The 16,854-nt window shown below is 41.1% G+C and overlaps 1 protein-coding gene across 1 annotated transcript; it reads right to left on the bottom strand.

Moving 5' to 3' along the window:
* Positions 1–396: 396 nt before the first annotated feature.
* On the bottom strand, positions 397–5,240 carry GNG4 (G protein subunit gamma 4). Its single transcript, XM_060243191.1, has 2 exons — positions 5,112–5,240; positions 397–1,567 (listed from the first exon to the last, which is right to left on the bottom strand). The coding sequence occupies exons 1-2, from the start codon at positions 5,208–5,210 to the stop codon at positions 1,439–1,441; spliced, it is 228 nt and encodes a 75-aa protein (XP_060099174.1). The 5' UTR covers positions 5,211–5,240; the 3' UTR covers positions 397–1,438.
* Between the last annotated feature and the right edge of the window lie 11,614 nt (positions 5,241–16,854).

Here is a 16,854-nt window from a genome sequence, read left to right on the forward strand (position 1 = left end):
TGTACAGATTGAAATATAACTACGTAATATTCAAATCTTTTCAAGAAAAATAGAGATGCCATTCACTAATTACTCTAAACTGTTTTTTATCTGTAATGGGGGCATTCCAGGATTTGCTAAGATAATAAACAGCCATAGCGAGTAAGAAATTTACTCCGGGGAGGGGGGGGGGAGGTAGAGCAAAATCAAATCCCAAGTCTTTGTTGGGTGTGTGTGTGTGTGGACATGAAACCTGTTAATGAATTTCAATTCAGTAGTTGCAGTTTTAGCTTGTCAGATGGCACTAATATTCACAAGTGAGGAATGATGCTTAGGAAGTAGGATTCTGCCCAAGACACACAATGAATGAATCCATAGCACTTATAGGACTTGGCCCCAGGTCTGCAGAGGCAACAATCACAAATCAGAATCCTTTTTATTAAATTAATATCAAAAGCATAAAAACATGAATGAGGAGAAAAGACTTAGATCACAGTAAACCTGTGGAGCACATAGTATGAGGCAAGTTAAAGGTGGCAGTCCAAAAGGGAAATCATAGTAATCCTTTTGCCTTTATTTAGAGGATACAAGGAAATGTTTAAGGATAAAAGCTAACATGAGGCGGTGATATAAAAAACACATTTACTCAATGCATGCAAAATTGTAGTAACAGCATTCAGAGACAAACCTGGGGTAAAAGCAATTATTAAAGGTGTGTCCAGGTGATACCTACCTGCACTGCTGGGTTCATGTTTTATAAACTGGAAGCATAAGACTCATTACTTGTATAAAATACTACTTAAATGTGTGGAAGTCCAAGCAGCAATCTGTCAATTATACATGCTACACACACTGATCCTACTAATCTTCTAGGATGTCATTTCTGATTTATGGATTAAAATCTGCACAGTCTTAGTGGGGTTTGCAGGTTTTTGTTATGTTCATCATCTAGAATTGCTTTTGATGCAGTCAAAAACAAAGGTTGTTAGCAGATTAATCCCTAAAATGAAGTGGTAAAACTAGATTCTGAATAGTTCCAGTATTTTCACTGGTATCACCAAGCATAACACTACTTGCTGAACTCACTTTTTTAAACTAAAATAAACATTTTTTTAAAAACAGAGTTGGTATTGCTCATCTCAATAACTGTTTCTCTCACAGACGTACACACACATAAGTGGCTAACTGGCAAACTGTCATACATCTGAGACTAAATAGAGTTCCTTCATTACAAAATAACTATCGACAACAGAAATATTTACTATAGAGAATTGATAGAAAAGTTTACATTATCTTAGACATTCATGTAAAATACTTACAGTAACCTCAAATGGTACTGTTTTCTTAGAAAGTCACTACTGAACTAAATTATTGTGTGCTGAGATGAGGTCTTCAGGAAAAGCATGCACCATCAGTAACATTTTCACAAAGGACGTATTTTTTAAAATTTTAAGGGAATTCAAAGAATAGTACACAACAGCTTCTTCTCCCTGAAGGGATTTTCAGATGCAGGCACTGGTATAATAAGTGGATCTTCTCCCATATGAGCATCACAGTATGCCAACAAATCAGCAGCTGCCTTGGATACCTAGAAAGGTTTCAGAAACCAAAAAAGATAGAAATACAAACCCGAACATCAGCACTAATGTCACATTGGCTGTAGAAATATACATAATGCACACTGACTTAAACCTGAAGAAGCAGATGAATGAGAGAGAACAACTTGCATCATATACATACTTTTGGTAAATAAGCAAGATTATCTGTTAGCAAGTGGCATTCTACTCTTATATGTAGGATTATGAAAAGCACCCCCAAAACAGCACTCACTGGGAAGGGGGATTCAAAACACAGCAAGGTTACTTGGTGATATGAAAAAATAATGCTGTAAATCTTTTTCCTTGCTAGAATTTTCATCTGATTTTTTTCAGGAAATCTCTCTTAAAATCTCAAGTGGTAAAAATAAAATGAATATTAAAGGATGACCATTACTTAAAAGATACAAAATTTATCTTGTTCTCTGTGTCTTGTAAGGTGGGCAAGATGGTCCTTGGTTATCTATCAACTCCATAATTCTCCATTAACTGAAAGGTGATCCTCATTTATTTTCCCCACTCATTTTTGTATTCTCCCTCTCTCTTTGTATGAAAGCACAATCCTCACCTCCTGCTTAGGATGAAATGAGTATCCAGAGGCCTAAGTTATTAAACATTTCTGATTTAAGAGAGAATTAGCAGCCTGTAGAACAATTGTGGAATTTTACCCTTACATTTTAAAGTAAAGAAGATGATTAAAAACAGCCCAAGTTAGAACATAATCCTGTTAGATACACTACAATTATAACATTCACTGACAAGAGAAAATGCTGCAATTACTACAGTCACCTTCTAAGACAAGACAAGTATAATTACTATTCTTGCAATGACATCCACTCTGCATTGCTTTGTGTCTAAAATGAGCACATCCACAAACATCTTACTAATGCTACTGTTGATCTCACAACACTATTTTAGAAATAGTTAACAGTACTCTGTCTCTTTTTTCAAAGAGAGAGTGAGACAGGAACAAAAGCTAAGGTACACATTTGTTCATGATCTGACACTTGTAGAAAAATAAGTGTTTCTCCAGGAACACAGTTTTGGCATCCCATGGGCTATGTCTGAGCACTGACAATGCAAATTATTTATACCACTCACATGTCAGGCCTGATTATAGGACTGAAACTGCTTTGGTTTTCCCAGTGGATGACCTGCACCCAGAGATGGACAGAGGAGGTGTGATCCTGTTGTTACTCTCAAGTTACTGTAATCATTACATCATTCTGGACTGATTTTCAGGGTTGATTTTCAGGGGGGCACTATTTGGTTCCATTTGGTCCCCCATGCTTTTTACTATCAATATGAAACAGCTGGCTGAGGTCATCCAGGAAGTTTGAGCTGGTTGTCACTAATATGAGATGATATTCAGCACTAACTTGCACTTCCAGCTGAGTCTAGGTAGCCTTCAAGCAGTGCCTGGAGGTAGAGTTTGGGGAATCAGGACTAATAAACTGAAGCTTAATATTGACGGGATGGAGGTGCTACTTGCAGGCAGAAGGACTGACCCAGAAACTGAGGTGTCACCTGTTCTTGATGGATTTGCATGCCCCCTAAAAGAACAGGTTCAACATTCTGGAGTGCTGTGGGTCTTCTGTTCGATAAGCAGGTGGCTGTGATAGCCAGGAATGCCTTTCACCAGCAGTAGCCTTTGCTGAATAAAGAAGATATTGCAACAGTGGTGCATGGCAACATTTGGTAACTTGTAGATTAGATTACTACAATATGCTCTACATGGGACTGCCTTGAAAACTGTTGGAAGCTATAATCAGTACAGAATGCTGTGGCAGCAATGCTGACTCAAGTAGATTGTGAGGAACGTATAACTCCAGTCTTGTTCATCTACACTGACTCCCAATTCAAGGTGCTTGTGTTTACCCTTAAAGCCCTAGCTATTTGGGATCAACATACCTGAAGGACCTATCCAATGTTATGCCTAGACTCCTCCTGCTGCAGAAGGACTAGTTTGGTACCAAAAGAAAGGTGATGACAGGTAACCTTTCTACATCTCATGGGGTCACTCACTTTAGTCTCTTCCCTGCAAATAGGATCAAAAATAGGTCCTACGGTCACATGGAATGTGTGCCATCAAACACTGACCAGAGGCTTGTCTGGGAAAAACTGGTCCTTAAAAAGGTGCATTATGAAAAGGCTCTAGTTTCCTCTTTTTAAAACCCTGCCATTTTTAAAAGTGTATACAGTACTGTGGTTACAGTATTAATTCATTCTATGTATATTTCAATTTTTTCTTCCAAGAATCTCAAGAGTAGCTAGCATCTCCTTCCCAGGAGATGTTCTATCCATTTTCTGTATTAGGCAAGGTTCATATAAAATCACCAAACTGAGTATGTCTCCATCCTTTCCTTGTATCTTCACCATGGTCCCTTATGATTAGCTTGAATCTCCTTGCTATTTGGCCCTGCTTCTGCAGATTAGCAGCCAAAGTATTATTTCCAAGAGACATGGGCAGGCTGTTTCTCAAAAGAGCTGCATTTCAGACAGGGAACCTTCTGAAGCTACATAATTTTCCTATGTTTCCTGCAGCAGTTTTTGCAATGCTTGTTGTCAACATCTCTTAGTCCAGATGGATTTCAGTAGAAGGATATACTCCTATGTTTGTGTACTTATGTATGAGAACCTGTATTTTTTGTATTTGAGAGAAAGGCATAAAGCATGAAACGTGTATGTTCTGGCATGCCATTCTATTTAAAATTGTCCATATGGTTCCAGCTATTTCACTTGTTTGTTAATTTGAATTTCTAGCATTTTAAAAAACAACTGGGATAACACTAGAGTTAAAAGCAAAAGTACAGATCTCTCAAGTAATATCTGCTTAGGCCTGGCTTTAAGATTTTCTTTGAATACATATTTGTAGAGGATTTTTTTAAAATACTTCAGCACTATAATTGAATAGTGTCAGTTTCTGAAATAAGCTGCAAGGAAAAATAGGAGACTTACAGTGCCATCTTAAGCAGGTTTGCTCAGTTCTACTGAACTCTATTCAGCATGGCTTTTACCCAGCAAAGTGTTCTCAGGATTGCACTTGTTGTGTGTGTTAGTGTACATGCACACATGTACATATATTAACCTTGCTGCTAGACAATCGTGAACTTAGTTTACACCATTATTTAATTTCCTATTATAAACAGAGCCCTTTGTGTGACATCAAGAGATGTGCATCAAGGCTTTGAAAAACCTTCAGACACCATGTTCAATATAGTAAAAATAAATTGTACTTTGAAAAAGAGGCATTACATTTGACACTTAATAATGTCTGCTGACTCCTCTGGGAATGGAAGCAGTCTACTTCATTCCAGAGTAAAGAAAGGAGATTGTCTTTATCAACAGACAGAGATGATCCCAATGCTTGTCAAGAAATATAGGAGTAATCTTGCTCAAGTCAGTGGCAAAATTCCCACAGACTTAGAACATGAGTGCTGTAAAATATCCTTAATTTCTAGCCAAATATTTCTGCAGCACATAATAAATACCAGCATGAAATAATATATGTGAAGTTAATTACAATTTTCAATTTACCTTTATCCTGTCCAAGTAGGCCTCCATTTTTAGTTGTTCCACTGCTTTTCTTGCTTGAGATATACTTGTTGTACTGTTATTTGACATTGCCTCCTTCATTCTGTTTTTCCTATAACTGTCAAAATTAAAGCATTAACAATGGTGTTCATCCTAATGTAAATAATATAAATGATCATATATGTAATCCCTTTCTGACCACACTGTCTTCACTGCTCCGATATTTTGCTTCAGGAGGGTAGCCATGTTGGGTCTGCAGTAGAAGAGCTAAATTTTAGACCACTGGCACCTCAGAGACCAAAAAGGTTTTGGAAGTATAAAGATTTGAGAGTGAAAGATCCCTTCATCAGATTTTGTTAAGATTTCAAAGTATGACAGGTTACCTCCAAATTCTTTCTTCTGCAGTCTCTTAGTATGCTCAATATCCAGAGCTGTCTTAGCAGCAACACACCACATTCATCTTCTACATATTCATTCATAGCTGCATTACATTTTCACATATAAGTTGCCACTTCTTTGTGCCAGAAAGGGCCATAAAGTTGGTTTTATCTCAGAGCAGGAGTGATGTTACATTGGAGGCCCTTGCTGAGGCAAATTTGCATGTACTGATGACTACACGTTTCCCCAACAAGGCAAACAGTGGCTCTGTGTAGTGGTTTTAGGTTTGGAAAACTGCATGGATTAGAGCAGGAGTATCAGACTCATTTGTTATGAGGGCTGGATTTGACATAAATGAGACCTTGTCGGGCCAGGCCATGTGTGTCATAAAATGTAATGCCAGGTAGCAGAGATATAAACTTTATAAAGGGCACAGACAAACACAATTAATTTTTTTTTGCTTAAAATAAAACCATGCTTAAAACATTAGCATGGTTGCAATATTTTGTTCAACAGTCTCTGATAACTGATACCTCTTGCTCTGAATTATTGCATCAAAAACTGGAGAATGCCTGTGCTGTAGCAATCTTGAGTATGCTGGTTTAGGTGTTATTCAGGTGTGCATATATAAGGTGCAAACCTACTTTTGATTTATTAACATTCATTACAGAAATCTCATGGCCAATGCTTTGAGCCTGTGACCCAGAGGAAAACATGAAATGGCTGGGCACTGTGAGCTTTTGTACATAAATTCCTTTGTGTACTGGCCAAGAACATGTGAAGGCACCATGACACAGACTGAGGTCTATGTGTTTGTCTACGTAATTATAGTCTTCCCCAGAAAAACAACTACAACTCCTATGTGGCTGTGCAAGAATAGAAAAACAGCCATGCATAGTTGATCAGTATCAGCCTGCTATCTGGGAAGTTTAAGTTCAAAATCCCCACTCAAAGGAAATGTGCTAGCTGAACTTGGTCTGGATGCACTCTCATCCCAATCCTGGTAGTTATTATTCCTCTTCTGGATCATGAAGGCATGAATACAATGAAAAGGAGGAGGCAAATCCAGTTGCAACCAGGAGACCCCTGGCATAATGAGCCAACAAAACTCTTTCTGTAGCAAGGCAAAAAGTTCATACCTTGAATAAAATGTTGTTGGTGGGAACTCATTTGTATATTAGGCCACACCCCTGACATCGCCATTGTTTCACACAGGGCTTTTCTGTAGAAAAAGCCCAGCAGGAACTCATCTGCATATTAGGCCATGCACCCCTGATGCCAAGCCAGTCGGAACTGTGTTCGTATGTGTTCTTGCTCAAAAAAAAGCCCTGGTTGTTGGTCTTAAAAGTGCTTTCTTCATATCTCTCCCATGCAATTGATGGAGGGAACTGGGCAAAGAAAGCTCTGGCTCTTTCCCTCCCTCCCCAGGATATAAGGAGCGGGGGAGCCTTAGCCAATAGAAGGAAGAGAGGCTTGGCTCAGTAGCTCTGCTAGACAACTGAGAATGCCTGGCTCCCTTAGCTATCTCAATCATACAGCAGAGCTAGAGCCAAGCTCCTCCATTGGCTGAGGCTCCCCCTCCTCTCTTTGGAAAGAGGGAGAGGGGAAAAGCAAGAGGCTGTTTTACTCAGTTGCCTGATCACAGGGGAGAAATAAAAAATAGTGACCGAAGGAAGCAGGCAAGGCAGGAGGAAGCAGATGATGGCCAGTTTCTGGTGGGCCCGACTGGAGTTGTCTGGGGGCCAGATTAGGCCCTCAGGCCAGATGTTTGACACCCTGTGTTAGAGGAAAGTTCTAACATCCCTGTCTTTACAGCCCCAGTCCAAATCAAGCCCCCATGCGTTCCCAGAAAATGTCTGGTTTGGCAGCTTCCAGGGGTAGACCTGGAAATAATGAAACTTGGACCATTTCCACAAAAGTGCAAACCCCTGCATAGGCATTCTTAAATAATCAAATGGAGCAAAGGTTTCCACACAACGTTTTTTCAAAATTATCACCCCTTTACCCCATTTTTTCTGTATTTTATTTTTCTACTATTTTTTCCTTCTGAAATTGACTCACAGTTTTCCAGGGAGGAATTCCCATATTCAAATTTAGTTTCCTGCCACACTGCCATTTTGGGTCATCAGTGATGCATGTTCACCCTGCCTACCATCCTCCTGCCCTCCCAGGTTGTCCCAAAGACACCTGCCATTAAAAAAACCCCATAATATTGATTGCATTATGCTTTTCTTTCTCTATGTCCCCTAAACTATCCAGATTAGGATCAGTAACACTTGAAGACGGAGAAGGAGAAATCGAGTCAGAAGGAGAGTGAGTGCTTGAGGAAGAGCTATGGGTGTTGCCAAAGCTCCAGCCCTTGACCACTCCCCCCATGGCTAAAATCCATCTTGCTCTTCAGGAGCGAGAGGTGGGGGGCAGCGACTCCCCTCCAGTCCATTGGTTTTCCCTGCTTTCAGGCTGGCCCTACTGAGTCCAGTGCTTACTAGGTTGAAATCCTATTACCATTAGATGGATCTGCAAATGGTTAACAGATCGCACCCAAAGAGTGCTTGTGAATGGTTCCTCATCCTCTTGGAGAGGAGTGACAAGTGGAGTGCCTCAAGAATCTGTCCTGGGACCTGTTTTATTCAACATCTTTATCAATGATTTGGATGAGGAATAGAGGGAATGCTTATTAAATTTGCAGATGATACTAAATTGGGAGGGGTTGTAAATACAGTAGAAGACAGAAACAGGATACAGAATGACCCTGACAGGCTGGAAAACTGGGCTAAAATTAATAAAATGAATTTTAACAGGGATAAATGTAAAGTTCTGCATTTAGGTAGGAAAAGTCCAATGCATGGTTATAGGATGGGGGAGACTTGTCTTAGCAATAGTATGTGCAAAAAGGATCTCGGGGTCTTAGAGGATTATACGCTGAAAATGAGTCAACAGTGTGATGTGGTGGCTAAAAAGGCAAATGCCATTTTGGGCTGTATCCACAGAAGTACAGTGTCCCGATCATGTGAAGTGATGGTATCACTTTGGTCTGCTCTGGTAAGACCTCACCTGGAGTACTGTGTTCAGTTTTGGGCACCACATTTTAAGGATAGAGACAAGCTGGAATGGGTCCAGAGGAGGTCAACGAAGACGTGGAGGGTCTGGAGTTCAAGTCCTATGAAGAAAGGCTGAACAAGTTTGGCATGTTTAGCCTGGAGAGGAGGCGGCTGAGAGGTGATATAATCACCATCTTCAAGTACTTGAAGGGCTGTCATCTAGAAGATGATGTGGAATTGTTTTCTAGAAGATGTTGTTGTCATCTAGAAGATGATGTGGAAGGTAGGGCCAGAACCAATGGGTTGAAATTAAAACAAAAGAGTTTCCGGCTCAACATTAGGAAGAACTTCCTGTTAGAGCGGTTCCTCAGTGGAACAGGCTTCCTCAGAAGGTGGGGGGCTCTCCTTCCTTGGAGGTTTTTAAGCAGAGGCTAGATAGCCATCTGACAGCAATGAGAATCCTGTGGATTTAGAGGGAGGTGTTTGTGAGTTTCCTGCATTGTGCAGGGGGTTGGACTAGATGACGCTGGAGGTCCCTTCCAACTCTATGATTCTATGAAATGGCAGGTTTGGGAATCATAGAGCCAAGCATTCAACTGCTTCTGTTATGCACCTGGAAAAACTGCATTAACAGTGAGGTGCTTTCTTTGGAAGAAGAAACATTTCACACCAAGAAGAAAGGGGAAGCCAGAAAGGCCTGCCAGGGCTTTAGAGGCATTTTCATGCCTCTGATGTTCAGTTGGCTTGTTATGTATATACACATATGTGTGTGCAAGTGTGTATCTCCATCCATCCTTTTGTTAAGATTTATTAAGATTTAGTTTCATTTTAAGTTTCCACAGTCAACAGTGCCCCTCCCCGCCTGCCTCCTGCAGCCCTGAACGAGCTTGGCGAGGAAAGCACGCTTGGAAACACTCTCCTCCTCCAGGGGTTTCCAGCACTGCCCTTCCATTTTCCAAAACAGGAGAAATCTCCGGCTCCAAGGAAATATAAGCCTCAGGCGTGAAATTCTCATATGCAGTGATCCCCAACTTAAAACACCCCCCTGACATTTGGGGTATCTGAAGACGCCCTTCATTTCCCTGTATGATTCTGGCCCTGCAGTAGGAGCAAGAACCAGTCCAGACAAGATGGGCTTTCTCCCTCCCCTTGGTGTGATTTGCCAAGCCAGACCCCCCCACACGCACACCTGCTTCCCTATACAGTCTTTTTAAAAAGATAATGTAGTGACGTAGTGTTACTGTACATGTGTGTGTGTGTGGGGGGGGGGTATTTTAAAAACCCCGGTCTGCTAATGATGAAGTGCATGATGGAAGGTCCTATTTCAAAGTAACTTGTAGAACACATGGGGTGGGTCCAACAAAAAAAGGGAAAAGTCCTATTGTGAAAGGAATGCCACAAAATCGAAGCATCAGATTTTTTTTTTTTTAATACAATAGCCCAGGTGACATGGACACTATTGAACACAAACAATCTTGTCACCCTTTTGGTGACAAAATTTATAGGAGCAATAATTAAATATCAGGGAAATAACATTAAGTAAGGCCTTTTCTATTTTATTTTAATTTCTGCCTAAAGCGATAGCTGTATGAGCAGGATTAGATTCGATTAGGACAGACAGACAGACTGTCTTCCCTGCAAAACAGGGACGCTCATACTGTGGAAATTGTCATGTAGTTAGGCCCTTTAAGTTTGTTTTTTAAAAATCACCTCATCCAGAGTGAGCAGAACAGCTCTTCCCAGAACACCAGTCTTAACAGCAAGCATTACCTTAATCTTATCTGCACCCAGCTTCAACATGTTCTTCAGCCACTTGACGATGACATCTGTGCACAGGCCTTGCACAGAGGCAGAAACTTCCAGAGGCTTAAAGTGATATTAAACTGCATCACATTCAGTAGTCTTACTGAATGAGATCATAGACAATACAGAACCTTCACAGAATATATCTCAAGCTGTAGCTTCTCCAGCGATGACTGTCTAAACTTCCAGACATCACTTGGTGTTCTCTCAATTCTCAAAATATATTTCAAATGCATCTGTAAAATTGCATGGTCCACCCTATTGAAAGCTGCTGATATCCAACTATCTACAAGGGCAACCAGTCTCTGTGCCATAGCAAGGCAAAGAAATAAGAGTGAAAAGTATTTATTCATTTTAGATATTTCTGTCCAACCTTATCTCCTCAGATTCAAGGTAGCAACCAATGCCAGAAACCAGGTTTCAAGGACAAAAAACTAATAGTTTATTTAACAAAATTAACAAACAAACTGAAATAAACCAATTAACCCTTCTGCATGTAACACGTAAGAATTAAAAAGGCATATGATTTATCCAGGAAACCCTGGGGTTGCTTTGCCATCACATATCAATCATTTCTCCTAGAAAAAGATCGCCTGAAATGGCCTATAACTGGCTTCTTTAGCAATGGAGAAACCACCATTTGCTTCAAAGATCTGAGAAAGTCCCCCATTTGGTTAGAGACGTTTTAATGAACTGGTCTCTCACTTTCTCTCTGGAAGTCAGCACATATGGTTACTTTCACACAGGGCTTTTTTTGTAGAAAAAGCCCAGCGGGAACTCATTTGCATATTAGGCCACACCCCAGACACCAAGCCAGCCAGAACTGCTTTTCTGTGCATTCCTGCTCAAAAAAAAGTCCTGCTTTCACATGACAACAATTCTCTGTCTAACTGCTGTCACTGCTATGAATGTAGAGGCATCAGTGGCAACAGAACTCCCACATGGCCATTTCCCCTGCACACATTCCTTGCTTCTGTCTCCTTCTCTACCATTTCTTCCCTGTGCTTTTGCAGGAGAGGTGGGCATTAACTGACAACTGCTAAATTGTTATTATAATATTATAAAAATAAATTAGTATGCTCTCCTACTAACTTTGAATTCCTAGCTTTCATTTTTTAAAAAAGTCTCTAGCTCTATTATTTGTGGAAACACAGGATGTTCCCCCAGTGAAAAATGCTAGACTTATCTTTTTAAAAAATGGGAGCTGAGAATTCAGAGCCCCTAATAATGCTGTATCAATCTAGCAATTGCTGGTATTTTTAAAAAGCTCCCAGAAGCCCTAAGCTGAGGCAAAGGAAATTGTATTGATGTGGACAAGACCTTTAAAAATGTGCACTTTCCCATCTACACAGCATGAAAAGCTGTTCTGTGATCTTTCCAGAAAGGTCATCTCATACCAGCATTGGAAGAGACTTCAGCAAAACAGGGGAAAACCTGGAAAGCACATGGCTTTGGGATGATGCTATATATTCTTGTTCCCCCTCTCCTGTAAAGAACTGGTTCTTGCTAATAGTATACGCATCATGAGCCCCGTGGCACAGAGTGGTAAAACTGCAGTTCCACAGTCCAAGCTCTGCTCACAACCTGAGTTCGATCCTGATGGAAGCTGGGTTCAAGTATCTTGAGGCTGACTCAGTCTTTCACCTCTTGAGGTCAGTAAAATGAGTACCCAGCTTGCTGGGGGGAAAGTGTAGATAACTGGGGAAGGCAATGGCAAACCACCCCGTAAAAAGTCTGCCATGAAAACGTTGTGATACGTCATCCCAGAGTCGGAAACTACTAGCGCTTGTACCTTTTTATTTGCCTCATTATAACCAGTGCTTTTGTATTATTTGGCTTTTGCACTGTTATATCTTTAAAACAATATTATGTATTCTTCCTGCCATGGCTAAAGAAAGGCTTCTCTGAGACTGAGAGACATTCCTCAGCACAGCTGCAAAGGTCATCTGTTATCTGCTTAGACAGAGAGTTTAACTTTTGATTCTTTAGAACGCAGATTTGAAATGAAGTGGGGGGGGGGGAGTACCTGTCTGGGAAAATTATTTGAATTATTTGACTTATATCAAAGTGGTTGAGTTAATGAGAACTGCACAGCACTTCACACACCCCCAAACCACTCCAATTTAGATGATAAACAAAATCTCTATGTGGAACCAACCCTGGACACCTCTACTACTGGGTCACTTACTAAACTAGACTCACAATGGATCTGACAGCAAACAATCATAAGAAAAATGAGTGTAGAAAATAACTTCACACTATGTTCTGAGATTTTTTAAAAGGCTGTTTTTTTCTCTTCCAAATACAGCCACTGTGTATCTGAGAGGAGAAGGGCTCGTTCACGCTTTCCATCCCTTCCTTTGTGCAGCTGAAATAGCCAGTCCTGATTTCCCATTACTACTTACAGGCACTCCTATATTTTGCCCAGCAGGGATAAAAGCAGCTTGCAGGGCGGTATTTAAAAACAACAACCAAGAAACAGCAGGGAGTAAAGAATAAAAAGCTCTTCTCTCTCCACACCATTCCCCGCCCCCCCCCAAAAAATATCACCTGTATACATGGGGGGGGGGGGGAGAAAGATCTTTACAAGGCTTTCTTGCATTATGCCCAAGTTCAGTGTTACCTATTGCCATATGCATTCCAGCTATAGGTGTTCAGTCTTCTCATACAGATTGTTCATGTATCTGATCTTTGTTCCAGCTGCATATGCATTTTATATTCTTGCGTATTCCTGTCAATACCAATAGACCAGACACTTGCCTCCAAGGAGATATTCAGACACACCATAACAGCAGACACACCATAGAATGAGCAATGCATGGGATTGGATCCTACCATGCAATAGCAGAAGAAAAAAAATATTTAACAATATTCTGTCTGCACAACATATTCTGCAAGAGCTCATGTACTGAAGGTGCCACGCAGAGGGGGGGTGGGGCTGCCAGAGCCACAGGGAGAAAAGTGGTGGCAGAGACAGTGGGGGGCAGGGAAAGGAGGGGCCAAGAACTTCCAGTTCTTAATCCCTAAGAGAAATGCTTCTCTTATCCTGCCAAATTAAGAGCAAAAGGGCAGTCAAAAGCTTTTTTTGGATATTCAAATAGAACATCTAATCTATTCAACCATCTCCATTCACCATTTTAGAGAATTCTAAAAAGCTGATGAGGCAAAAGCCATACTGATCCTTTCTCAAAAAGTTTTTGTTTTATAAGCTTAATGTAATGTCATTTATTTCAGTTTACCTGGGACAGAGATTAGCCTAACAGGCTTGTAATATCCTGCCTATTCCCCTTTTAAAATTAGTGTCAATTATCTTCCAACATTTCAACATACGTTTTCAAAGTAGTTTAGTCTATAAGATAAATTACAGAATTTAAAAATAAATTTAAAAAAATAAACACCAGCAGGGCTTTTTTTGTAGCAGGAACTCCTTCACATATTAGGCCACACCCCTTGATGTAGCCAATCCTCCAAGAGCTTACAGTAAGCCCTATAAGCTCTTGGAGGATTGGCTACATCAGGGGTGTGTGGCCTAATATGCAAAGGAGTTCCTGCTACAAAAAAAGCTCTGAACACCAGAACAAGTTGTTTGTTTGTTTAACTATTTATTAGTCACCTTTCTTCCATATAGAGCTTAAGGCAGCACACAAATACAGGAGAAAAAAACCCCTAAATCTTAAATCATAATTCAGGACTGGCAGTAAACACAGGGCTAAATACAACTATCTTCAATTGCCTCCTAGAGATCAGAAGTGAGGGGGCCAAGTGCACCACCCTGGGGAGGTTGTTCCATAATCATGGGGCTGCCAGTGAAAAGGTCCACTTTTGTGTACCCACCAAACAAGCTTCTTTGATTGGTGTGACAGGAGGATCACTCCCTGTGATCTTAATTCCTGGGCAGAAACATATGGAAGAAGAGGTCCTTTAGATACCCTGGTCCCAAGACATGTAGGTCTTTAAAGGTCAAAATCAACCCCCTCAATTGGACTTGGGAATGTAATGTAATGTAAAATTGTATTTATATCCCGCCCTCCCCCGCCGAAGCAGGCTCAGGGCGGCTTACAACATTTAAAATGAACAATACAATAATAAAACATTAAAATCACATTAAAACCAATCAGTAATTAAAACATTCCTAAACTAACAGTGGCGGTAAGTATTATTAATCTAGCCATAAACATTAGTACAATCATTAGTAAACGCCTGTCTGAAGAGGGTGGTCTTGCAGGCCCTGCGGAACTGGTCTAAGTTCCGCAGGGCCCGCACCTCCTCTGGGAGCTGGTTCCAGAGTTGTGGGGCTGCGGCGGAAAAGGCCCGAGTGCGGGTGCTTTGCAGTTTTACTTCTTTTGGCCCAGGGATATTCAGTCTGTTTTTGCCTACTGACCTCAGTGCTCTCTGGGGCTCATATAGGGAGAGACGGTCCCTCAGGTAGGTCGGTCTTTGGCCATATAGGGCTTTAAAGGTTATGACCAGCACTTTGTACTGGATCCGGTATACAATCGGCAGCCAGTGCAGTCCGCGCAGCCCCAGCCGTATATGCTCCCATCTTGGAAGACCAAGTAACAGCCTGGCTGCCGCATTCTGCACTAGCTACAGCTCCCGGGTCCGGTACAGAGGCAGCCCCATGTAGAGAGCGTTACAGTAGTCCAGTCTTGAGGTGACCGTCGCATGGATCACCATTGCTAGGTCCTGCCGCTCTAGGAAAGGGGCCAACTGCCTCGCCCGCCTCAGATGAAAGAAAGCTGACTTGGCAGTGGCTGTTATTTGGGCCTCCATTGATAATGAAGGCTCCAGTAAAACACCCAGGCTCTTTACCCGTTGCGCCGTCTTCAGTGGTGCCCCGTCAAAGGCCGGGAGAGATATTTCCTTCCCCAGAGTGCCACGACCCACGTGGAGAACCTCTGTCTTCGCTGGATTCAACTTCAGCCCGTTCAGTCTGAGCCACGTTGCAACAGCCTGCAAAGCCCGGTCCAGGTTCCCCGGGGCGGAGGCGGGCCGGCCATCCATTAGTAGATAGAGCTGGGTGTCATCTGCATATTGATGGCAACCCAGCCCAAATCTGATTTGGGAATAGATTAGTAGCCAGTGTAATTGCTGTAATATTGTGGTCACATGCTCCAGATAGCTGGCCCCAACCAGTAGTCTAGAAAATTGGTATTTCATATTTGAATTCTGTCAGTAGACCTGGATAGATAACATCTGGACCTTGCAATTAGGGTTGCCAGTCCCCAGTTGGAGTCAGAGGATCCCCCACCTCTGAGGCCCTTCCCCCACTTCAGGGTTATCAGAAAGCAGCGAAGGGGGAGTGAAATGTCTGCTGGGCACTCTATTATACCCTATGGAGACTGATACCCATAGGTTATAATAGAGAATTGATCCATGAGTATCTGGGAGGCTGCTTTTTTAAAATAGAGGCACCAAATTATCATCATAACATCCAGTGCCTCTCCTCAAGACATCCTCCAAGTTTCAAAAGATTGGACCAGGGGGTCCAAATTAATGAGACCCAGAAGAAGGTGCCCCTATCCTTTATTATTTCCAAACAGAGGGAAGGCATTTAAAAGGCATATAGTCCCTTTAAGAACATAAGAGAAGCCATGTTGGATCAGGCCAATGGCCCATCTAGTCCAACACTCTGTGTCACACAGTGGCCAAATATATATATATATATATATATATATATATATATATATATATATATATATATATATATATATATATATATATATATATATATATATATATGTATGTATATGTACACACACACACACACTGAGGCTAATAGCCACTGATGGACCTCTGCTCCATATTTTTATCTAAACCCCTCTTAAAGGTGGCCATGCTTTAAATGTGATTGCTAGAATCCCTTTGCAGTTCAATCATGCCTGTCACACCCTTGCTCCTGGGTCCACCTCCAAAGTCTCCTGATTCCACCCCCATAGACCCCAGATATTTCTTGAGTCAGACCTGGCAACCCTACTTGTAATATATAAGAAGCTAATTTTAATTTGCCAATTAACCCTGAAGTTTCATCTTGTCACCTCTATTTGACTTATCATCTTCTCTGCAAAAAGAAAGAAAAAGATTCAGCACAAATATCTGCTCAACATCTTTTGCAGTGAAGACTTACACAAAGAATTAATTTGGCTTCTCTGCTATCTTCCCATTCTCCTTCAGTAATCCCCTCTCATCTTTGCTAACAGTCAAACCAGTCCCCAGCCTGATATCCAGCTTCTTTTATATTGAAAGAAATGCCTTTTCTATATTTGTTCCGTATTTACAGAAATGTTTATTCTAGCCATTTTCTCCTTAAATTTCCTTTATCACATTTTTTTTCAGAATGTGTTTATTTTTCTGCTTTCAGAAAGATTTCCACTTTTAAAGAAAACTTCCCAGCTTTTTTCCATTAACCACACTTGTTGACATCATGATTCCATTTTGTCGACCTCTCTCTTCCTCCGCCATTTTGGTCCCAAGACTAGCTCTTCTCTGACAGTTACACGAAGTCCTGAAATATGTTTTGGGCT

The sequence above is a fragment of the Heteronotia binoei genome, chromosome 1 (assembly GCF_032191835.1).
Source record: "Heteronotia binoei isolate CCM8104 ecotype False Entrance Well chromosome 1, APGP_CSIRO_Hbin_v1, whole genome shotgun sequence".
Classification (NCBI taxonomy): domain Eukaryota; kingdom Metazoa; phylum Chordata; class Lepidosauria; order Squamata; family Gekkonidae; genus Heteronotia; species Heteronotia binoei.